This window comes from Leucoraja erinacea, chromosome 17, assembly GCF_028641065.1.
Source record: "Leucoraja erinacea ecotype New England chromosome 17, Leri_hhj_1, whole genome shotgun sequence".
Taxonomy (NCBI): Eukaryota; Metazoa; Chordata; class Chondrichthyes; order Rajiformes; family Rajidae; genus Leucoraja; species Leucoraja erinaceus.
The window spans coordinates 37139269-37164711 of record NC_073393.1 but is presented as its reverse complement, the minus strand read 5'-3'; the positions used below and the strand labels follow the sequence as shown (position 1 = coordinate 37164711).

At 41.1% G+C, this 25443-nt stretch overlaps 1 protein-coding gene across 2 annotated transcripts in view; it reads left to right on the top strand.

The window, feature by feature from the left end:
• wwp2 (WW domain containing E3 ubiquitin protein ligase 2) overlaps positions 1 to 25443 on the top strand; it is a 169442-nt gene that overhangs the window by 83468 nt on the left and 60531 nt on the right. For both annotated transcript variants that reach the window (XM_055648966.1, XM_055648965.1), the window contains exons 7-10: positions 2436 to 2578; positions 3564 to 3810; positions 19258 to 19347; positions 25053 to 25227. In XM_055648966.1, coding sequence (XP_055504941.1) covers positions 2436 to 2578; positions 3564 to 3810; positions 19258 to 19347; positions 25053 to 25227 — 655 coding nt within the window. The remainder of the gene's footprint in view (positions 1 to 2435; positions 2579 to 3563; positions 3811 to 19257; positions 19348 to 25052; positions 25228 to 25443) is intronic.

Here is a 25443-nt window from a genome sequence, read left to right as displayed (position 1 = left end):
GCACTGTACCATTCCTCACACTATTTACAGACTATCAATTATATTATTTCATGTGGTATTTTTTAACCATTGTAAAATATACACAGACAATCACAGCTGAACAGTATATCTAGGTATAAAATGGGTCTCTTTGGTAGGATGGAGTTGTTCAGAAAATAAAGCATCAAAAATAACCTTTCTTGACTGGGAGAAATGTGGTTGAACTGCATCTGTCGGTACAAAGGGAACCATCAATTATCAGCATGATGCAAAGTGCCTATTTACCAAAATAATTACACCACAGCAAGGTGGAATAACGGTTGCTTAATAGTTTGAATACATTTAAATTGTAGGCTGATCTTAAAATAAAACCCTGAGTGCATTGTTATTGATACTCCATCTGGTGGCAGAAGGCTAAGGACATAACACCAAGTAACTCTTTAAAGCATGGACGTGAGAATATCTACTGAGGGATGAAATAAAAGGATTAGGTAAAATCAAGGAATAAAACAAAATCAGATTGACACTGTGCAGAAGGAGCCCATTATCCCAGTTCGTTTTGAGAGAAAGCATGCAATGAATTGAGCAATTCGTCAATGCTAATTTCTATATTTTTCGAATTGGAACTGAAATTACAATTATGAACATGAATATTTCAGAATAGAATATTTCAGAATACTGCAATACAAAATCATTTTTACCATGGAGTTGCACATTGCTGAATGGAATATAGCCAACATAATTCTTATATAATTATCTGAATTGTGAAATATCTTAATTTAAACTGAATATGAAGTCATTCTGCATGGCATTCCATGATGAACTCTCGTAACGGGAAAGAATGGTTGTGTAGAAAAGAACTGCAGATGCTGGTTTACACCGAAGATAGACATTAAATGCTGGAGTAACTCAGCGGGACAGGCAGCATTTCTGGATAGAAGAAATGTGCGACGTTTCAGGCCGAGACCCTTCTTCAGACTGAGAGTCAGGGCAGAGGGAGCCACAGAGCTAAGGAAGGGTGTGAAAATGAGACATCAAAAGATATGAGGATTTTATTCATTTCTTTCCACTTAAGCCTGTTGTATTTCAAAGGAAAGAAGCGGGATAATTTTCATCAGAAATTTTTGTTAAATAAATTTATCTCATAGATAATCCATAAAAAATATTAATTCAAAACATGCAGCATGTCTTACCCCATGAAGAGGGTGATGATAGGGCAGCAATTATTGAGGCTCTGGTCAGCAATGTGGCTAGTAAACGTGGATGAGTATTTTCATGCCTAATGCTACACATTGTGTTTTCCTTAATTCCTCGTCTCATCAGGTGAGGGGAATGCAAAGAAATACCATTCGGCAGACAGTACGATAGCATTTCTTCAATCCCCTCACCCGATGAGGGGGCTGCGCTGGATAAATTCAGAGGGGAAGTTTCCCAGTGTTGGAGTATTGCAGAACTTGGGGCATTAGTTTTTGGATAATGGATAGGAGCAACTTGTCCACGTGGTAGGCATCATTACGCTTTCCAGGAACTGGGTGTTGTGCTGAATATTTCATTACCAGTGGATACCTAGTGCCTGGCCATTGAAGGATACTTTTGGATGCTATGCTTATGAGGCTTCTTGTGTGCAGTCAGTGGCACTCTGTTGAAGGGTGAAGCATGCACTCCTAGCAAAGGCCTTTGCTTCTTCATGCTGTTTGTTTTTTACTTGGAGAGAATGAAATGTAATCGGCTCTCTCCAAACAGACCATTCGTGACCTTTCTTATCATCCTGTGGCAAGTTAAGGGAGATCTGTAATTCTAGCCCTGAAGGGTTAATGGGCGCAGACATCTTTGTAGCATCAGCAATGTTGTCCTCAGCCTCCTGGTCTGCATTTGTGACAGTCTCAGGTGGCAGATTTCAGTGAGAATGTCCTAAGCATACTGTCCCTTACTGATGTGTGGGAAGAAACTAGATGCTGGTTTACACCGAAGATAGACACAAAATGCTGGAGGAACTCAGAAGGACAGGCAGCATCTCTGGATAGAAGGAATGGGTGATGTTTCAGGTCAAGACCCGTCTTCAGAAGGGCCTCGACCCAAAACGTCACCCGTTCCTTGTATCCAGAGATGCTGCCTGTCCTGAGTTACTCCAGCATTTTGGGTCCCCTACTGATGTTCAGGGAGGAGAATTGCCCCTTTCATGTCCTGGATGAATATGGTTTGACACAATTAGCCCTTCTTTCTTCCATCCCTTCACGTTCAGCTGTTTAGACCAATGCTGCCACATGGAGAAACTTTGACTTCAGGGTAAAATCCTTTGTTACTTGGAAAGGAAAGGAATATTCTGTTTTGGAATCTTGTCTCTGGGCTCAGCAGCACAGGTCTGAGGAAATTTAAAAGTACGACTTTTGAAGTACCTAAGACTGGTAATTTTGAAGCACTTATGATATTTTGATCTGTTTTCTTTCTCCTTTTAGGGCTTGCAGACAGAACACTGGTCCTGTTCAAGGGACTGTGGTAATTGTGGAGAACACAGTGAATGGGGCAGATAATAATGCTGATAGTAAACAAAATCATGTATCCAGGATACCTTCACATGCTACAACTCAAAACCGAATAGGCGAGTATTGTTGGTTCAAAGTCTTTTCTAGTCTTATGTAGGCTGTGCTGATAAATCCCCCAGTTGCTTGTAATAGCATTAAATATTTTTTGTTATTAAATAAAGACTGATTAATGATTGCCTCTCCAACGTTGTTCTTTCTGGATAATCAAACAGTTTACTTGTAGATAAATGGTTATATTTTTCCAATGGACAAATGTTTAATGCCAATTATTTGTAACTTAATTTAAGTCTTTACAAAATATATTTGTTCATTTTTATGAATTTTGTTATACTGAGGGATTTTCCCCTGACCTGAAAAATGAACTTAATTTAACCAATTCCCCAAAAAGAAAATTCCAATTCCATTTGACTTTGAGAAAAAGTTTCCTCGATCACCCCTCAAACTTGTTAGGTGTAAATTCATTGTGGTGAATGTTTCCAATTCATGCTCCTTTTTCAAAAATTTTTTTTAAGCACAAAAACCAAGCAAGGAAATAAAATAGCAATGATTCAGAACTTTCACTTAGTAAACAATTCTGCTTTGGGGGCAAGTGGTTGAACAGGATTCCTGTGCATTGTACAGAATTATTATACAATTATTTATATAATTAGTATACAATTTTTTTTCTGGAAAATTTGTTCATTGCATTTTGATTTTGTTTCACAATGTCAGCAAAAATACATTGTTAAAAACAAAGTATAATGTGGTTCATGGCCATTTTGCAAAATTTTAAGATTTGGCTTTTGTGTAATAATTGCCTATTGTATGATATTAATGGTGCTCAGAAGGAGTAATTCATAAATGTTAACTGCATTTAACATAGTTCTAAATGTTGCAAGTAACTTACTTTCAATAATTAATTTCAACAGTGTCATTTGACTTTTTAATTCATTTGACTTTTGCAAATTTACTATAAACCTGATTGTTTAAGGTAATGTTAATTAATGTTTCTTGAGCAATTATCCATTCATCCAGTGTAAGTTTATTTTATTATAATTTCAGTGAATGGTGAGATTACTTCAAATGAAAGTGACAATGAGAACTGTAACGCTGCACCAAGTCATGCAGCTCCACCAGCCATTACACGTTCACCTGCTGCAGCACCTTCCCCGGCCCCAGCCCCAGCCTTCAGTTCTTCAACCACTGGCACCACTAGCTCGTCTGCTGTGGAACAGACGTCAGAAGAAGGTTCTGCCCTGACAGAACTGTCTCAGGCACTAGCCCAAAACTTGGAAGCGCTACCTCCTGGGTAAGGAAACTGGAAAGTTTTTTTTCATTAAGCAAACATTTGCAGACTACCATTCACTGGGAAATAAACAGCTTGTCTATTAATAGGTTTGGTTACTGAATGGAAAATTGTCAGCAGTCATGTTCTCCCCAGCCACTGGGTGATAAAAGTATTACTCCAAGGATATGAGGAATTTTAGCCCGTTAAACCGTGAATACTCCATTGTACAGCCACAGAACAATACTTCTCCTAATTTTACATTTTGAATTCAACTTGCTGAGATATTTATTGATGAAGTACTTGGTTTTCTTCTAACACAAAATTGATTCTTATGGTGTGAACCTTTGGTGGTAAGGCTGAGATTTATAGCGTACATCTAGTTTTTCCAAGCAGCCGGCACTGATCTTCTTAGACTGCTCTTGTGTTGGAGTCTGGTGTAAATGATTGATTTACAGGACTGCTTCAGTGAATGGTGTAGAATAAACCACATTAGTATTGTACATGATTCACAAATACATTTCTGGAGAGTTTAATGAAGCTACTGGAATGACATAGTAAAAATATTGCATGAATCGTGAACTGATACTTTTTGATAGGAAGAATATGGATAGAACATGGTGTAATTTTATATGGGGTGCAGGAAAGGGGATTTCTTGAGAAATCTACACAAAAGTAACAAACCAGTGGATCTTTTGCTTATATATGTAGGAATTTGGGGATCAAAATGATTGTAATTATTCTCAATTTTTATGGACAGTTGTTACAGTCTTAGTGAGGATGCAGAGGAGATTTTCCAAAATAGTATCAAGGGATAAAAATCATTTACAGAATATCAGAAAGAATAGATTTGCAGGACATAAGAAAAGTAGTGGGTAAGAAGTTAATTGGATAGTTTAATCAACAAGCCAACACTGCTTACCTGGATCAAAATGGCTTCCTTCGTGCAGCATCATTTTTCATTCTAAGAATCAATGCTTAGCAACCATAGGAAGTCACCACTTCTTTCCACTGATTTTTGCATGTTTTCCTATCCACCTTGGTCTGGCCTTGAATGATCTGTTTTTATAATTCTGCACGATTTAAAGCCATAGAGTGATACAGTGTGGAAGCAGGCCCTTCGGCACAATTTGCCCACACTGGCCAACATATCCCAGCTACACTAATCCCACCTGCCCGAGTTTGGTCCATATCCCTCCAAACCTGTCCGATCCATATACCCGTCTAACTGTTTCTTAAATGTTGGGATAGTCCCTGCCTCAATAACCTCTTCTGGCTGCTTGTTCCATACACCAGGGCTGCCAACTCTCACGCTTTGAGTGTGAGAATCACGCCCTCAAACAAACTCTCACGCCCTCACGCTGATCAGAAATTTCTCACGCTCTGTGGTGAGAAATTCTGTGATCAACAAAAATTTCAAAACTCGGATAAACTGCATGGTCCACGGGTGTTGGAGAGCCGGGGCTGAGGGAGGGATGGAAGCAGCGGGCGGATACAGATGCGGGGAGCCGGGGCTGGTGAGTTTGCGGGGCTGACGAGTATTTGCGCGGCTAGCGAGTCGCTCGCTGCAGCTTCGGCCATGGAGCACTCCGGACAGTGTGAGTGTCCCGGGCCGTCGGGGGCGTCGGAGGCGCCGCTGCCGCCAGAGTCTCTGTGTCGAAGGGACAGACTCTCAAAGGGTGAAGAGAGAGAGAGAGGGGGAGGAGACAGGGAGACAGGGGGGGGAGAGAGAGAGAGAGGGGTGAGATAGAGAGGGAATGAGAGAGGGAGGGTGGGAGAGAGAGATGGGGAGAGGGATATATGGAGAGAGAGAGAGGGGTGGAGAGGGTTGGAGAGAATTGGAGAGAGAGGGGGAAGAGAGAGGGGTGGTAAAAGAGAGGGGGAGAAGAGGGAGAGAGAGGGGAAAGAGAGAAACGGGGGAAAGAGAGAGATGGAGAGGGGGGGAAGAGAAAGAGGAGATAGAGACGGAGGAGAAAGAAAGAGAGAGGGGAGAGAGAGGGAGAGGGGGAAGGGTGAGAGGAGTGACAGAGAGAAGAGGAGATAGAGAGGGAGGGAGAAAGAGAGATAGGGGAAAGAGGGAGAGAGAGGGAGAGAGGGAGAGAGAGGGGGAGAGAGAGTTAGGGGATAGAGAGGAGAGAAGAGAGAGAGGGGGAGAGAGAGGGAGAGAGAGGGGACTGAAGGGGGGAAAGAGAGAGGGGAGAGAGAGAGGGGAGAGAGGGAAGGGGAGAGAGAGGAGAGTGAGAGAGAGGGGAGACGGGCGAGAGAGGGTTGAGCGGAGAGGGAGAGAGAGGGGAAAGAGAGATGGAGGGGAAAGAGAGAGGGGGGTTGAGAGGAGAGAGAGTGCATCCTGGGGGACAACCAGTGGCTGCTGGAAGTAAGTACCAAGCACTGGGTAGAAACGGTGGGAGATAGTGGATTTCAAATGTGGGTGGTTGGAGAAAGCATCCTGCTTGCCTGCTAGATTTTCACTTACTGTAACTGCAGGAAAAATGTTCCCGATGTTGGGGGCGTTCAGAACCATGGGTCACAGTTTAAGAATAAAGGGGGGGGGCAGTTAGGACTGAGATGGAGGACAAACTTTCTTCACGCAGAGAGTTGTGAATCTGTAGAATTTTCTGCCACAGAAGGCAGTGCAGGCCAATTCACTGGATGTTTTCAAGAGAGAGTTAGATTTAGTTCTTGGGGCTAACGGCATCAAGGGATATGGGGAAAAAACAGGAAAGAGGTACTGATTTTAGATGAATAGCCATGATCATATTGAATGGCAGTGCTGGCTCGAAGGGCCGATGGCCTATTCCTGCACCTATTTTCTATATTTCTATGCTTGAGAATATGGCAATAAAACTCGATCACTTGATTTTGAGGTATAATGTAGTCATAGAGTGATACAGTGTGAAAACGGGCCCTTCGGCGCAACTTACCCACACCCGCCAACATGTCCCAGCTACACTACCTGCTTTTGGTCCATACCTCCAAACCTGTCCTATCCATATATCAGTCTAACATTTTCTTAAATGTTGGGATGGTCCCTGCCTCAACTACCTCCTCTGGTAGCTTGTTCCATACACCCATCACCCTTTGTGTGGATAAAGTTACCTCTTAAAAAGTTACCTCTTAAAAATTACATCATTCAAAAAACATTGAACATACTTCTACAGTGCACTAAAACATGATTTTAATACATCAAATTTCAAAAAGTTCCTACCCTTGGAGGGGGGACCCCCTTCTTCCACACTCTCTCCCCACTCGGTTGCTCCACTCCCTCACCGGGTACCCCCAAGGCCAGTGGTCAGTGATCGCACAGCCTCCCCCCTTTCAAAAACGCTCCAATCCAATTTAAAGCATATATATTGTATTCAAGTGTAAGTTAAAAGACTCGCTGCAGTATGCACCACATTACACAATTCCAATGGGAGGGGGACACCCTCCTCCCACCCACCCCCTCCTCCCACCCAATTCCCCCCCCCCCCCCGGTCGCTATGCTCCATCGGGCTTGGTCTCTCGCAATTTCTCACTCCCAACTCTCACCCACTGTTGGCAGCCCTGCATACACCCACCACCCTTTGTGTGATTTAGCAGGAAATTGTTTGATTAACTTTGAATATGAAGAGGATTGAACTTCCATATAGGTTTAATCAAAGGTTTTTTAATGAAAACTACTTACAATTTTTTTTAATTTGAAAGTATGAGAATATGATTATCATGCAATCAAGAGTGGGCTTTACCTGCCATTTTGCTGTATGATTATTCATCAAATTATTGTACTGCAACAACATTGTCACAAAATCAATAGTTTTTTATTTATATTTACATTAGTGTACTACAATGAGACTATCCAATTAAACATTAAAGCAAAATTTCTAAATATATAGTCTTCTGCTTCAGCAAAATGTTGAATTTCCTCGTGAAATTTTAATCTTATGACCTAATATCAAATATTAAGTAGTTGTATTGTATTTTAGTAATTGTATTGTAATGCCTACAAATGATAATTTTAAGTTGATGTAATGGTTGTGCATGTAATTATGGAAATGTACAATATTTTTAATTTAAAAAAAAGACAAAGTGTTAGCATAATATAGCATGTCAGGCAGCATCTCTGGAGAAAATGGATAGGTGACATTTCAGGATGCTGCCTAACCCACTGAGTTACTCCAGCACTTTGCGGGGTATTTTTGTAAGCCAGCATCTGCAGTTCCTTGCTCCACACTTCTCATTGTCTCTACTTTAATTGTTTGATTTTATATACAGTTCTTGCATTGAATATTATTTCAGTCATTGCATTGAAATTGTAGAATATTTTTCAATTGTTGTACCATCAGGGGCGCCGGGGAGATGGCAGCCCTGCTGGCAGTCTGTTCATTTTTTCATCTTTTTGCTATTTTTAAATCTTTTTGTTATTTTTAGCGTTTGTTAAAAGTTTTTGTTTTAATGTACTTTGGTTTGTTTTATGTGGGGGGAGGGGATTGGGGGGAACTTTTTTTCAAGTTCCTACCTTCCCGGAGATGTGATCAATTTTTCAGATCACATTCTCCGGGTTCTGCAGCCTACCATCGCTGGAGCTGGAAGCCGCCTCGGACTGTCGTGAGCCCCACCACGCGGTGCGGACTTAACATCGGAGCGGATCCCTTGCCTGGGATCAGTCCCACCACGGCCTGCGGACTTCAGTATAGATGGTTACATGTTGGTTGGCATGAACATGTGGGATGAAGGACCTGTTTCTATGCTCTATGACTCCATGATTCTTATAACAAAGAGCCTTAGTCCCAACGCGGCCTGCGGACTTACCATCAAGGGCTCGCAATCTTGGGAGAATAGTCGGGACCTCTAACGTCGCGGAAGGTTCACCAGTTAGTCCAAACATGGACCAAAAATCTCATGTCCAGCGGTGAAGTGACATTTGACAGAGTGTAGCATCGAAAGTCCCTAGTAATTCTCAGATCTGAAGAAGGGTTTCGACCCGAAACGTCACCCTTCTCTCCAGAGGTGCTGCCTGTCCCGCTGAGTTACTCCTGCTTTTTCTGTCTATCTCCCAATGATTGTGTTGGTTTTTGCAAGTTGCTCTGGATTGCTGGTAGAATAATTGGCTACTCTAAATTCTCCCATAGTATATGTTGGTGGCAAAAGAATCAAGGAGTAGATAGGTATGTGAGAGAGAATAATTTACTGGAATACAGAGCAAAAAGGAGGGGAAAATGGAAGTGATGGGATTACTCTTTTGAGAATAGGCATGGAGCTGGAGCCAAATTGACTTTCTTGTGGTAAATAGGTCAACAAGAAAATTTTGATGGTTGGCAGTGAATCATTCTAACCCCAGGACATCATTGCTGTAGAGCAGTGTCCTAGACCCAACTATCTTCACCTGCTTACTCAGTTATCTATTAAATGGTCAGAAATGGGGATGTTAGCAGATGATTGCATGTTTACTTGGATTAGTTGCTTCTGTAAAATAATTGAAGCAGCTCTAACAACTTCTCCCAGACTCACAACATTGTCTTCAAGAAGAACGAGTGCAGAAGGGGCACGGGAACACCAAAACTTGTGGGATCCCCTCAAGTCTCACACCTTCCAGGTTGGGAATAAGTAGCTTTCATTGTTGCTGGATCTAAATCCTAGATCTAAATCCCCACGCCCCATGCTTACTTCCTCGCAACATTGCAGGTCTACTATCATCAAGAGTCAAATCAACTCAAGAGTCAAGAGTGTTTTATTGTCATTTGTCTCAAAATGAAACAATGGCATTCTAATGCCCCTGTCCCACTTAGGAAACCTCTGGAGACTTTGCGCCCCACCCAAGGTTTCCGTGCGGTTCCCGGAGGTTGCAGGTGGTTGCCGGAGGTTACAGGTAGTGGAAGCAAGTAGGGAGACTGACAAAAACCTCCGGGAACCTCACGGAAACCTTGGGTGGGGCACAAAGTCTCCAGAGGTTTCCGTTCAGGTTTCCTAAGTGGGACAGGGACATTACTTGCAGCAGCACAACATATATGTAATCAAAGTGCTCTCTGTACACCAGAATAAACAACAAAATAGTTCAGTATATAAAAAAAACAAACAAGCAATAACAAAGGCAAAAACGATAAAAATCAATGCCTCCCATGTTGTTTAGAACTTAATTGGAGTTGGTAGTATTCAATAGGGTGATGGTTGTTGGGAATAAGCTGCTGCTGAACCTGGACATTACAGTGATGGACTGGGCAGTTATCACCACTTTTTGTAATCTTCTTCGTTCCTGGGCATTCGAGTTACCGAACCAAGTCATGTTGCAACCAGTCAGTATGCTCTCTACTGGACCTGTAGATTTTCAAGAGAGTATTCGTCGGCATACCAAAACTTCGCAATCTTCTAAGAAAGTAGAGGTACTGATGGGCCAATACTGGCAATAATGCCATTACCAGACTGATCCAACACGCCTATTAGAGTGGACTAGAGTTGTAGCCATAATTCTTATGGTTGGTTTTAATTCTAAATGTTTTTTTTTTACTCTTTTTGCAAAGGAAATAAATGAGATTTTTTGAAAAGGAAAGCACAACTATTGCTGTGTACAGAGTTAAAAATGACATTTGTGTCAATGAAGGGTTTTAAGTAATTCACTGTATTGCTCGCGTTATGTGGAGTTCAAAAGGTAGCTTGTAGTTTCTGTCTGTCAGGAAATTCTAAATTATTATAACACTGAGCTGTTTATTTTATTATGAAACCAATACTCTAAAGCCAGAGCAGAGCTTATACACATTACTGCTGTTTAAATATCAGTGTTCCTTTATGTGATGCATGTATGTGAGAGTTACTGTTTCTCTGGTTGTCGACTTCCTGTCTGATACTGCAAACCTCAATTTCTGCAATTAGTATTAGAAGGATCCTTAGTTGGTTACCTGAAGCACTGATGCTCCCTTTACCATTAGAAACCATGACACAAAATCTACCACCTTTGCTCCCAATTTCTTCCCTTCCTCGATTTTTCTATCTCTATTTCAGGGTCATACATCACTATCAGGCATATTCTGAGGATACCACCTTCCGTATCAGTGCTTCCAGTATATTCGCTATTTTCCTCAACTGTTTATTGGCCTGTGCCACAATTAACAGTGCCCTCAAACGTTCCACTCCCCCTTTTGTTGCTCTTGCCACTTATCACCACTGGAGAACCAGGATAAGATTCTCTTTATCCCAAGTTCCTGCTCCACCAACCTTAACATTCAGTGAATTATTCTGTGCCATTTTTAAGAATAATGCCAAAACCAAAGCATCTTTCTCTCTAATCCACCTCCAGTATTCTGAATGCATAGGTTTTTATTTCTGATTCCCAGCTTGTTTTGTCCTGGTGGTTTTTAATTTGTGCATTTTCTCATGAATACTTCATCATTCAGTCACGTTTTAGTTCTACAAGTAATCCTTGATGTTTTATGTTTTAACTTCAACCCTTCTGCCTCAAACTGTTTTCCTAAACTCATATATGACTTGCTGTAGGATTGTGAAATTAACATTGAATCTCCTTTTGGTTTCTGCAGTTCATGCAAAATCCAAGTTGACTTCTTTCAAATGTCTCAGACTGAAATTATATTTATTCACAATAATACACTAGTTTTAATAACAAAATGGTGCTGCTTTATTATAACTCAGACAAAATTTTGTACATCTATCACCTTTACATGGATAAGACAGGTTTAGAGGGATATGGACCAAGCGCAGGCAAGTTGGACTAGTGTAGCTGGGACATTGTTGGCCATTGTCGGCAAGTTGAGCCGAAGGTCCTGTTTCCACACTGTATCACTCTATGACTATGACCTTTGCACCAGATGACCAAATTGGTCCACCTTCCATTCATATTGTGTTTAAATCATCCTAGGCACTTTTCTCTCCCTCACTTCTTTGTAACCTCCCTAATTCCAACATGTCTCCAAGAGCTCTATGTCATTACACTTCATCCAACCCATCATTGGTGAGCACAGCTACAGTTGTTTTGGTCATAATCTCTGGAATTGCTTCCACAAACTCCCTGCAGTTCAACCCCTCACTTGCAGCTGAGTGCTGGTCTTCTTATGCAAGATGTTTTGGTTATTTTTCTTATTGTTGAATTCTTTGGCTCGATGGTGATTTATGTGAAGCATTTTTCATTCGGCAAAAGATACTGCAGAAAATCTTTGCTGTTTAAATTTAGATAATAGATCATTGGCAATTAATCTGTCAGCAGTGATTTTGCACCAGTATTTGGGATTAATAGTAGCACCAAGATCACGAGCAGTAACTAAACCTTGATAGGTAGGTCTCTGTCTTCAGAGGCACTAAAATCATCTAAACAATAATCAGAAATTGAACTTCTTGTGCCTTTTCAATGCTTTTTGGCACAGAAATATTATTTCCGAACCAACATGTGCATTTGCCATCTTTTATTTCCTGTTCTTGTGCTGTGAAATTTATTGGCAGATATAAATAAATTCTATACCTCTGAAGATCTGAGTAACACCAAACCATTAAAATTAATATCATAATGGAAATAAATGGAACCATTTACACAGGCAAGAAAGAGAAGCCTACCAAGTACGTCCATGGCTCAATGGTAGCACTCTTGTCTCCTGGTCAGAAGACTAAAGGTTGTGGACACAATCCAGCAATATTAACTCAAAATATTGGTTGACAGTTGATCACATTTCTGATGCATTGAAAGGTGTTATATAAAGGCCTCTCTTTCCAACACATCCATACGAGTGGTATGGCTCTTGCATTTCTCAAAGGTCATCATACTGTTCTTCCAATGATGAATTAATCTGATTGCATTGAAAATAAAATCTCGTTGTATCTGCAGCATATTTAAATTAATGGGAGCAATTATTTGACATTTTTGATTGGCTGTCATGCAATTTTGCACGTTGGATATTGCTGAAGTTCTTAAAGAAGCTATATATATGACTTAACTTTTTGTTTTTTTATTTAATGCCTGGTCCTTGAGTCATGTGTTGCATCAAAGTAAGCTACACGGATAAAAAGATGAATGCCCAAGGTCCTGAACCTAGGAATCAGCACTTCCCTATGCAACTGGATTCCTGACATTCTGATCCATAGACCCAATCAATAAGGATAGGCTTATTAAAGATATGTAAAAACATCCTTTACAATAATTATCAATACCAGAGCTCCACAAGGATGCTTTCTCAACCGCTTACAATGCATCCCAAAGTATTCCAAATTGTGCAGCCAAATTCTGCTCTAAGCCCATTTACAAGTTTGCACATGATACTAGTAGAGTGGACCGAATCTCTAACAATGATGAGACAAGGGTACGGGAAGAAGACAGAGAGCTTATCAATAAGGTTCAAGGCAACCTCTCCCTCTATGTAGGAGCTTGTTATTGACTTCAGGAAATAAGATGATGCAAACGTCCCAGTCAGCATCAATGGTGACGGAATGGCCGAAACGTTTAAGCGCTTCAAGTTCCTGAGGGTTATATCACCAACCCCAATGAAGCTGCATCCAAGAAAACGCACCAACACCTCTCCTTCCTTAACAGGAGAGTGAAAACTCATGCAACATGCAGCCGATAGGGTGCTTGGTTTGGCAACACCTCTGCCCAAGATCACAAGAAATTGTGAAAAGTTGTGGATATAACCCAGTCCATCACACAAACAACCACATTCCCCTCCCCATAAACTCCATCTATAGTCATGCAGCCTCAGGAAAGCGGACAACATAATCAAGGACCATTTACATCCTGATTATTCTCTTGTCTCCCCTCTCCTGTCAGGCAGAAGTTACGAAGGTATGAAAGCATGTACCACCAGATTCAGGAACAACTTTTTCCCTGATGTTTATTAGACTACTAAACTCTCCTCTCAAAAGCTAAGGGTGTAGCCCCAATCCCCCAGCCTACTCCATTGCGACCGGTGCACTTTTTATTTTATCTGCACTTTCACTGTAAAGCTGTAACACTATATTCTGCACTCTGTTATTTTTCTCTTTACACTACCCATTGTACTATTATATGGCTTGATAGTGCACACGTATGGCATGATTTGACTGGATAGCATGCAAACAGCTTTTGAATGTATCTCAGTAAAGGTGACAATAATAACTAACAGTAACACCGGTGAAATCAGCTTTTTTAATGTCTTAGTTTAAATGATTGAATTCAGAATTATTCACACCAGAGACTTAAAGGTCTATTGTGCACTGGTTTTGTTAATTGTCATATGGGTAGTAATAACTACAAACAAGGTATGTTTGCGTAAGATTGTGGAAATTAATGGAGGTAACAAAGAACTTGTATGTCCAAGACAGTTACTTGAACATTTTGATGGATTCCATAACATTCCTATAAAGATAATTTGATTTGGCGAGTTTATGAAGAAATTTCAAATGATATTTTGATATTAGTAGAATAACATTATATTTATATTTAATAGTTTGAAAAAATAGTTTCCCTGGATTTCATCAGAAATATTTGAATCCTTTTTTGCTATTCTACAGTAATCCTGTACATTTGCATCCTTATTTTGCTGTATTTCTAGCTCTGGGCGGCTGCATCGAAGATAACCAGCCAGTTTGGTTCCTGGACCAGTCTAGATTTTTCATCAGTTTACCAGTATATTTACTGAGCTAATGTGATGCAGAACGAATGGACAGATGGATTAGTCATTCTTACTGCCCTTTGCCCAAATATTTGTTTCCTTCTTAGTCATGACTGGTTCATGATCATCATGACCAAAAGCAAATGTGGGTTAGATTTATTCCATTTTATCCTGACATTGCAGCACCATATGCAACCAAAACCCCTTTTCAGCCTTTGGATACCACATTCCATAATTTTCAGTGCGACTTAATTAATTTCTACAGTCCCATCAGTAATACTGGATAGTTAAATGGCATATTCCATTACCAGATTAAGATGTGTTGTTTGTCTTAAACGTTTCTGTGGTGACTTTAGAACTGCCAATGCAATTAATCAGAAGGATGTTTTTAAGAGTTGTGTTAACAAATTAAAATATAGTTCAATGTGGGCTTTAAATGAATACTAGACCAAGTGCACACCTGTTGGGTCTGCTCCCCCAACGCAAGGTTCCACCACTCACCCGTTCCCCTTACGCAAGCCATTCCCCCAATGCAATATTACACCACTCACGCATAGCCCCCAACTGCGCAGGCGTGGCTCATTTATCCTCATCCCCCAGTAGTCCCTCTTCCTCCTCTTCACCCTCCCTCTTCAATCCCTAGAGAGGGAGTGGGAGGTAGAGAGGTGGTAGGGGCAGGGGGGGGGGGGGGCAGGTGGAACAGGAGGTGGGGGGGGGGGGGGGAGGTAGAGAAGGAGGGGGGGCAGAGTGGGAGGGGAGGGAGTGGAATAGGAGTGGGGGGGGAGGGAGGAGGGAGCAGAGAGGAAGGGGAGGGGGATAGAGGGAGAGGAGCAGAGAGGGAGGGGGATAGAGAGACAGAGAGAGAGAGAGGGAGTGGGATAGAGGGTGAGCGGGGGGTAGAATGGGAGGGAGCGAGGGTAGAGAGGGAGGGGGTAGAGAGGGTGGGAGTGAGGGTAGATAGGGAGGGGGCATTTCCTCCACCCCTCCCCATCTCCCTCCTCCAATCCCCATCTCCCTCCTCCACCACCTCCCATCTCCCTCTACCACCCCACTCCCTACACCATCTCCCTCCTCCTCATTTCCCTCACCCTCCTCCCCTCCCATTCCCTGCTCACTCCCATTCCCTCCAGCTCGAGCATCAGGCTCGGCTCCAGCCCAGGCCCAGGTCCCAGGTGTCGGGCATCGGGCGCTGGCAGCCGCCGTCACTCCTCGTTCACTGCGAGCGCTGGAGTGCCCCTCTCTACCGGAGTATCCCGTCCTGCTGAAATTTCTGAAATTTGTGTTTTTGGGACTGTTTTTAAAATTTAAAAGGTTAATATCATCTGAAATATAGGTGAGAATGCGACGGGAAGATGTTTATCGCCACGACGGGAAAAGTTTGAGTAGGGTATGTGAAAATGGGAAGGTTGTGGCCTAGCGTTTGGAAGAAGATAGGAAAAGCAGATTGACACATCGTCGGCACAAACACAAACAGTAGGAATAGTTTTAGTATTATAGAGATGAATGAATGAATATATAGAAATTAAGCACTGCTCTCATCATTTATGAGCAAATTACCTAGACTAGTAACTTATAGTCCGAAGCGGCAAACTTTTCAGCAACAATGTTTCAGAAAATATAACCTCATTTTAAAAGCTTTCACAAACCAATATAATCAGCAAAGCAAAGCAAAATACTAGAGATGTTCAAATCTGAAATAAAAACTGATTCTGCTTTTATTCGAGATGGAATACTCGGTAGTTCAGGCAGCATCAGTAAAGGAAGAAATAAAGTAAACATTTCAGGCAAAAAGACAGAATAATTCTTTGTTTCTCTTGCCACAGTTGCTGCCTCGCCTGCTGAATATTTCCAGCACTTTATTTGCCTGTATTTCAGTAAACGTAGCACATTTTGTAATTATTTGTAATTTGACACATAATGTTTTTGAAAACTTAAATAAGTTCAATTTATCATGTGCAAATGTATTAATTTGCATGCCTTAAACCTTTTAGAATGATGATTATAAATTCAGAAAAAATGTATATAAGAAAGCAATGTTTGGAAAGTTTAAAATTTGGAATGATGTACAGTAGTCCTTTTATGCACCCAGACAAGGAAGTTTTCAGTTCCATGCTTGGTACCATTTACAAACTGTTAGTGTTAAAAAAATTGGTCCTCAAGCAAGAAGCTTTTCAGTGAAGGATTTTCAGTCTGGAATATATTTTGACCTCAAATGTGGTAAATCTTAAAGTGAATCAACATGTGGTTCATATTATTAATGCTTTAAAAACGTCAGTTAATCTATTCAGCAATTCAGTGATAGCATTATGAAGAGTTATGTTAAGACACATTGTGTTTGTTTTCATTGAATTTTCAATGGGGCAGTAACAGGAGAGTGAAAACTCGGATGCAATAAGACAAAAATAGATCTTGCATTTTTATTATGCCTTTCACCGTTCCAAATGCTATATTGCTAATGAAGTATTTTTTGAATTGTAGTCTGTGTTGCATTGATGAATTGTGGCAGCCATTTACGGCAAAACAAACTGCCACAAAAAAATAGACACCAGACATAACTCCATTGTTATTCTTAAAACAAAATCACCGTGTGATCTTTAATGTTTAAGAAAGAACTGCAGATGCTGGAAAAATAACGCGAAGGAACTCAGCGGGTGAGCAGCATCTATGGAGCGAAGGAATTTCGGGTCGAGACCCTTCTTCAGACGAAGAAGGGTCTCGACCCGAAACGTTGCCTATTCCCCCGTTCCATAGATGCTGTCTCACCCGCTGAGTTTCTCCAGCATTTTTGTCTACCTTGTGATCTTTAATGAATGTTTAAGAGAGCAGATAAGAGGATTAAGGTTCCTAAGTTCTCTGAAAAAGGGTCTCGACCCAAAACGTCACTTATTCCTTTTCTCCAAAAATGCTGCCTCAACCCATTGAGTTACTCCAGTATTTTGTGTCAATCTGAGGTTCTCAGTGCGGTCTTAGATACTTATTTATTTTGAAGGGCAAGGGGCTGAAATTCCTATCATGCGACTTTGAGAACACAATTGAAACATTTCCTCCGTCTTCCTGATGATCTCTTGTCATGTTGATGTTGTGCAACTTGTTGGATGAGACTGGAATGATTTTGGTTCTGTCATGGAGGGAATAGGGATTGAACAGACTCCATTCATCCTGAGGATTAACTCGTATCCATCAGGAAGTTGTAGGATTTAAGTTGTATGTGTTGTGGTGAAAAGGGTTGTGGTGATGACATGGTCTTGCTCATATGGTCTTGCTTAGCCCACTCGGCACTGGGATTGGTGAATCATTAGTTAGAGTTTGTATGCCATCATTTAGCAAATGTTCAAAGGAGATGATTTTCTGAGTACATCCAAATTCTCCCCTTTTCCTTTAAGCCGACAGAATTGAAGGCTCTTGCTAGGTCAGAAAAGACCATATAAGGCTGTCGATGGTGCTCCCTGTAGTTTCATTGGCATGGTTTCAAACATATTGAAATGGAATTGACGTGGATGCTAGAGAAAGAAAAGATTCCCAAAAGATAACTGAAAATATTTTCTATGAACCAATGTTGAAGTGAAGTTCATTAATTATTTTAAAAGAGATAGATAGAGAACTTAGGACAGTAAATATTGATCTTGTGGTGGTGTTTGGAGGGAGTTAAATTAAGATTTCAAGAAAAAATTCCTAACTTCAGAGGTTATCGAGTCGAGAGGACCTAGGTTCAGGGTAAGGAGGAAGAGATTGCTTGGGCTCAGGGGGATTTTCTTCAGCCAGATCGCAGTCAGTACCTAGAATGCGATGCCTAAACGAGTGAATGATGATAGGTCATCAATATTTTAAGGATAAGGGGGGAAATCCTTTAAAACCGAGATGAGGAGAACTTTTTTCACACAGAGAGTGGTGAATCTCTGGAACTCTCTGCCACAGAGGGTAGTTGAGGCCAGTTCATTGGCTATATTTAAGAGGGAGTTAGATGTGGCCCTTGTGGCCAAGGGGATCAGAGGGTATGGAGAGAAGGCAGGTACGGGATACTGAGTTGATGATCATATTGAATGGCGGTGCAGGCTCGAAGGGCCGAATGGCCTACTCCTGCACCTAATTTCTATGTTTCTATGTTTCTAATATTTATAGTACTGATGACCCATTTAACAACTGCCCAGCCAAGCACTTGCATTTCTTAGGTGTTGAGTGCAAAGGACTAAGTGCTGGGTAATGTGATTAATGCAGAAGATTGCCCTCTGCTCAGCATGGATAAGTTGGGCTGAATAACCTGATTTCAACCTATGTGATTCTATCATTACAATATTTACCTTGTCTTTTTTTCAGAACTGGATTTAATTAGATACTAGGTTTTACAGAAGACATGTATCTTCTTCTTCTTGCGTATGGTGTGCACAGCCTAAAGTTGTAGGACAACTTGTTCTATTTGATCTTATTTGATTGTGCATGCCAGGTTGAATGCATCCATCGAAACAGGGCGGACCTCGTAAAAGACATGTATCAGAACATCTTTGTAAATCAAAATGAATGATAATTTTATTTGTTTTAGTTACTAATGTACAAGATTATCAAATTGCAAATACTGGAGGATATATCATTAGCCTGGAAAGGATACATTAAAAAAAAATCTTCAAAACACCATTCCTTGCGGGGAAAAAAGGGACGAGTGATTGATTTAAATTTGACAGATCTTTTTTTAATATTCATGGTGCATTTAATGCCAGTTTTTTCACCAGCAGTGAAATATTATTCTTCAACACCTTACTCCTGTAATCTAGGACAATGAGCCATTAACCTGCCTTGTGCAGCTGAGTTACTCCAGCTTGTTGTGTCTACCTTGTGTCGCAACAATGCAGATTAGTTATCAGAAATATTGAAGACCATTTGATATTGCAATATTTGTAACCTCTGGCTCTTTTTACAGATGGGAACAGCGAGTGCTTCCTTCTGGAAGAGTATACTATGTGGACCACAACACGAAAACGACTACATGGGAGAGACCTCTGCCTCCGGGGTATGTTCTGGTCATCTAGCCAAAAGGAGTTTAATTTCAACATATCTTTTGTTTAAAGTAGTGCACACTTTTGAAATTGCCTTACCACTGAAATCCTGCTTCAAAATCATCCCATGAATTAAAGTGGGATCATGAGTCCCTCAACATATCCATGTTTTATAAAACAATTATCACATTAAAAGGAAAATTGAGGATCTTCCTGCATCCTTCCCACCTTGAACTACATTGCTGATCTTTGGTCCAAAAAACATGAATGTGTTGGTGCTTTCTTTGTCCGCTCACAGTCACACGCTGTACTGGAAGTATGGCTAATGCACCACATATTCACTCTACATGCCAGAACTAAGAGTTCTTCCCATCCTGTTCTCCCCATATCCCCTTTTACAACGATGGAGAAAACAGCCACAATGAGGAATACTAAAACCAACTTGCTTGGCTTCCAATTAAATTGTTTCCAGTTTCCGCCACAGGCCATGCTGAATTTTTAAAAACCTAAACTGAATAAGTCCTTGTTTAGATGCTAGCATTTTGTTTAAATGGATCACATGTTGAATGCAACAAACTTATTACTGCATTATCTTTTTATCATCATTTCAAAGTTGCAGGATGACTTGGTTTGCCACCCCATGCTGTGTTTGGTATTAGAAACATTTGCTACTTTTTTTTCAGCTGCCAAGCTTTCCTTGGGGTGCTTTGAATTGGGACATTGGGTTTTATGATATTAGCTGATCTTATTCGCGGAATGAACAGAAAATAATTCTGGATAGCTGTTACCAGCTGGGCTCCAATTACCTGCACATTTTCTCAATGATGATTGAGATTGAGTGTGATTCGAGCGCAGTAATTTTGCTTTCGCTGCATGCAGTAATTTGCTAACCATGCCCATTGATAAAGCTCGAACAAGAAGCGAACATGGACTTGACTATTAAAACTTCACTGCAGTGGCTTTGAAAATAACATTTTGGGTAAAATAAAGCATTGAAATACACAGAATTTTAAAGCAAATTATAATTATATCTGGAATTACAAGGAATTCTGTTTTTTCATCCTAATACCTTTTTAGCATAAAGTAAAATAGATTTTACTGGTATCTCGAGTTACCAGCACCTGTGCATCCTGATAATCTGATGTCGTAAAAAGCAAAAGTAAAAACCCTGTTCTTTAATTACAATATACTAATTAAGTTTAAAATGTGTTATTACATATTTGGTATTTTGGTTGGAGAAACATTTAACATTTCAGGTTGGGGTCCTTTTTTATTTCTTTAACCGCAGAAGCTGCCTGTTTTCCAGAGTGTTTCCAACATTTTCTATTTTTGTAGATTTCCATCTGCAGTTTCTAATTATCAGGTCCGATCTCTTTCCTGCATCACCTTTGCATTTTTACCAAGCTGCCTATTTTTATGTCAAAAGAAACACAAATATCACCTTGCATATTTACAATAAAGTTAATGTAACACAATATCCCGAGGCACTTAATGTGCATTATCACCTAAGCCAAAACTGGGCCACATTTGGAGATATTAAGGAGTGACGCAAGAAAATGCAGATGCTGGAATCTTGAGCAAAAAATAAAGTGCTGGAGGAACTTAGCAGATCAGGTGCCATTGGTGGAGGGAATGGACTAACGACATTTTGTGTTGGGGCCTTCTTCAGACTGATGGGGTGGGGGGTGGGAAGCTGAAAATGAAAGATTGGTTGGGGCAATACATGGCAAGCGATATGTAGAAACAAGTAAGGGGCGGGGGAATGATTGGCTAACGAGTGGAGTAAGTGATAACGGGTAGAGTGTAAAAGGAGACAAAATGGTGTCAAATATGGAAAGATGAAGCCAAATGAAGTGTAGAACCAGAGGTAAGGATGGGTGGAAGAGGAAGGGGAAGGAAAAAGGGGTTATAAAAGGAAAATGTGGAGCTTGGGGGATGAGCATACAGAGGTGAGGATAGGAGGAGGGTGGCTAGGATGTTGGGAGATAATGAGAGAATGTGTATGCATCAGTGAGGGGGGGGGGGGGGGGGGGGGGAAAGGGGAGGGGGGGGTTTATTGAAATTGAAAAATTCAATGTTCATATGGTTGGGTTGTAAGCTACACTAATGGATTATGAGGTGCTGTTCTCCCAATTTGAGTGTGGCAGACCTCTGGCAACGGAGGAGGCCTAGGACATAAAGGTCAGCATGGGGAAGGGAAGTTAAAATAATCAGCAACTTGGAGCTCCAGCAGGCATTGCCGGACAGAACACAAGGATTCGTGAAACGGTGGGCTAGTCTACGCTTGGTCTCACAGATGTCAAGGAGCACCGAAAGCAGTAATAGACAATAGGTACAGGAGTAGGCCATTCTGCCCTTCAAGCCAGCACCGCCATTCAATGTGATCATGGCTGATCATCCCCAATCAGTAACCCGTTCTTGCCTTTTCCCCATTTCCACTATCTTTGAGAGCCCTATCTAGCTCTCTCTTGAAAGTACCCAGAGAACCGACCTCCACCGCCCTCTGAGGCAGAGAATTCCACAGACTCACAACTCTCTGTGAGAAAAAGTGTTTCCTCGTCTCTGTTCAAAATGGCTTACCCCTGTGACTCCTGGTTCTGAACTTCCTCAACATCGGGAACATGTTTCCCGCCTCTAGCGTGTCCAAACCCTTAACAATCTTATATGTTTCAATAAGATATCCTCTCATCCTTCTAAACTCCAGAGTGTACAAGTCCAGCCGCTCCATTCTCTCAGCATATGACAGTCCCGCCATCCCCGGAATTAACCTTGTAAACCTACTCTGCACTCCTTCAATAGCAAGAATGTCCTTCCTCAAATTAGGGGACCAAAACTGCACACAATACTCCAGGTGTGGTCTCACTAATGCCCTGTACAACTGCAGAAGGACCTCTTTGCTCCTATACTCGACTCCTCTTGTTATAAAGGCCAACATGCCATTTGCTTTCTTCACTGCCTGCTGTACCTGCATGCTAACTTTCATAGACTGATGAACAAGGACCACCAGATCCCACTGTACTTCCCCTTTTCCCAACTTGACGCCATTTAAATAGTAATCTACCTTCCTGTTTTTGATACCAAAGTGGATAACCTCACATTTATCCACATTAAACTTCATGTGCCATGCAACTGCCCACTCCCCCAACCTGTCCAAGTCACCCTGCATTCTCATAGCATCCTCCTCACTGTTCACACTGCCACCCAGCTTTGTGTCATCTGTAAATTTGCTAATGTTACTTTGAATCCCTTCATCCAAATCATTGTTGTATATTGTAAATAACTGCGGTCCCAGCACCGAGCCTTGCGGTACCCCACTAGTCACTGCCTGCCATTCTGAAAGGGCCCCGTTAATCCCTACTCTTTGTTTCCTGTCTGCCAACCAATTTTCTATCCATGTCAGCACTCTACCCCAATACCATGTGCCCTAATTTTGCCCACTAATCTCCTATGTGGGACCTTATCAAATGCTTTCTGAAAGTCCAGGTACACTACTTCCACTGGCTCTCCTTTGTCCATTTGCCTAGTCACATCCTCAAAAAATTCCAGAAGATTAATCAAGCATGATTTCCCCTTCGTAAATCCATGCTGACTCGGACCGATCCTGTTACTGCTATCCAAATGTGCGGTTATTTCATAGCCTTTTATAATTGTCTCCAGCATCTTCCCCACCACCGATGTCAGGCTAACTGGTCTATAATTCTCTGTTTCTCCCGCCTTTCTTAAAAAGTGGGATAACATTAGCTACCCTCCAATCCACAGGAACTGATCCTGGATCTATAGAATATTGGAAAATTATCACCAACGCATCAACGATTTCTAGAGCCACTTACTTAAGTACCCTGGGATGCAGACCATCAGGCCCTGGGGATTTATCATCCTTCAGTCCCATCAGTCTACCCAACACCATTTCCTGCCTAATGTCAATTTTCTTAAGTTCCTCCGTCACCCCAGATCCTCTGGCCACTACTATATCAGGAAGATTGTTTGTGTCCTTCTTAGTGAAGATGGATCCAAAGTACCTGTTCAACTCATCTGCCATTTCCTTGTTCCGCATAATAAATTCACCTTTTTCGGCCTTCAAGGTCCAACTTTAATCTTAACTAATTTTTTCCTCTTCACATACCTAAAGAATCTTTTACAATCCTCCTTTACATTCTTCCTTACATTATAGCTTACATTCGTACCTCATCTTTTCTCCTCGTATTGTCTTTTTAGTTATCTTCTGTTGCTCTTTAAACATTACCCAATCCTCTTGCTTCCAGCTCATATTTGCTACGTTGTACTTCTCTTTTATTATACTGTCCCTGACGTCCCTTGTCAGCCACGGTCGCCCCTTACTCCCGTTGGAATCTTTCTTCCTCCTGGGAATGAACTGATCCTGCACTTTCTGTATTATTCCTAGAAATACCTGCCATTGTTGTTCCACTGTCATCCCTGCTAGGGTATCTTTCCAGTCAACTTTGGCCAGCTCCTCCATTATGGCCCCATAGTCCCCTTTATTCAACTGTAACACACCTCCAATCTACCCTTCTCCCTGTCCAATTATAGATTAAACCTGACCATATTATGGTCACTACCTCCTGATGGCTCATTAACCTCAAGTTCCTTTATCAAGTCCGGTTCATTACATAACACTAAATCCAAAATTGCCTTCTCCCTGGTAGGCTCCAATACAAGCTGCTCTAAGAATCCATCACAAAGGCACTCTACAAAGTCCCTTTCTTTGGGTCCAATACAAACCTGATTTTTCCAGTCTACCTGCATGTTGAAATCTCCCATAACAACCACAGCATTACCTTTGCTGCATGCCAATTTTAACTCCTGATTCAACTTGCACCCTATGTCCAGGCTACTGTTTGGGGATCTGTAGATAAGTCCCATTAGGGTCTTTTTCCCCCTTACAATTCCTTAGTTCTATCCATACTGACTACACATCTCCTGTTTCAATGTCACCCCTTGCAAGGGACTGAATTTCATTCCTCACCAACAGAGAGAGCTACCCCACCTCCTCTGCCCACCTGTCTGTCATTTCGATAGGAGGTATACCCTTGAATATTCAGTTCTCAGCCCTGGCCCTCTTGCACCCATGTCTCTGTAATTCCCACAACATTATACACAACATTAGAGGAAGAGCGAAGGAGAAAAATGGATTAGCAGTAACTGATGTGAAATCTTTGGCAGCTGAAGGTACAGCCATCAGTGAGGGAGCAATTAAATTCAGTGATTCTCAAGAATTGGAGGGACAGTAATCTTTTTCAATGCTATACTCCAATTAGTTCTCGTTGTAATCTTTCTTGCCATCTCAGTTAATGGTGATAATGAGCACTCCTTTTGTAGTCTTTACCCCTGCAGCAGGCTATGGAGCTCAGCTGGTTACAGGTATCCAGGATTATTTTTTGTTCCAATCTTCTGATAAGATCAGCTAATGTTACAAACATTACTGTGTCTATCTATAGTTCCCCAGGCAATCACTGCAAATGTTGGCTGCTTCAAAAAGCAGCAGCAAATTAAAGGTACCGCTGGCCAAGGTTCATAAGATCCATTGCATTGGCTTTTTTTTTGCAATAGATCTGCTTGGTATTTTACCATGATTCGCCAATTTAGCAATTTCAGGTGGGGAAGGGAGCCCAAGTTTGTGAAGCAAAATATTGAGGTATTTAACTGAAAGCAAACATTTAAAATTGCAATTTTGGTCTAATTCTTGATATTTTTTTTTAAGTTGGGAAAAGCGAGTAGATCAACGTGGCAGATTTTACTATGTGGACCATAACACGAGGACAACCACATGGCAGCGTCCGACAGCTGAATCTGTTCGAAACTTTGAGCAATGGCAGTCCCAAAGAAATCAATTGCAAGGAGCTATGCAACATTTCAACCAAAGGTTTTTATACCAAGTAAGCTATATTCATTTATTTCTAAACTCTCTTCTCAATGGTTTTGAAAGAAATACATCATTTTCATTTTTGATCTCTATGCAAATGAATATTGAACTTTCTAACATGCAATTGGAAATATGTACAGGACTACTGGAATGGTTCTTCATTGTGTATCTAAACAAATGAAAGCTCAGTTGATTCAATAACATAGTTATTTTCATAAAACACAACAAT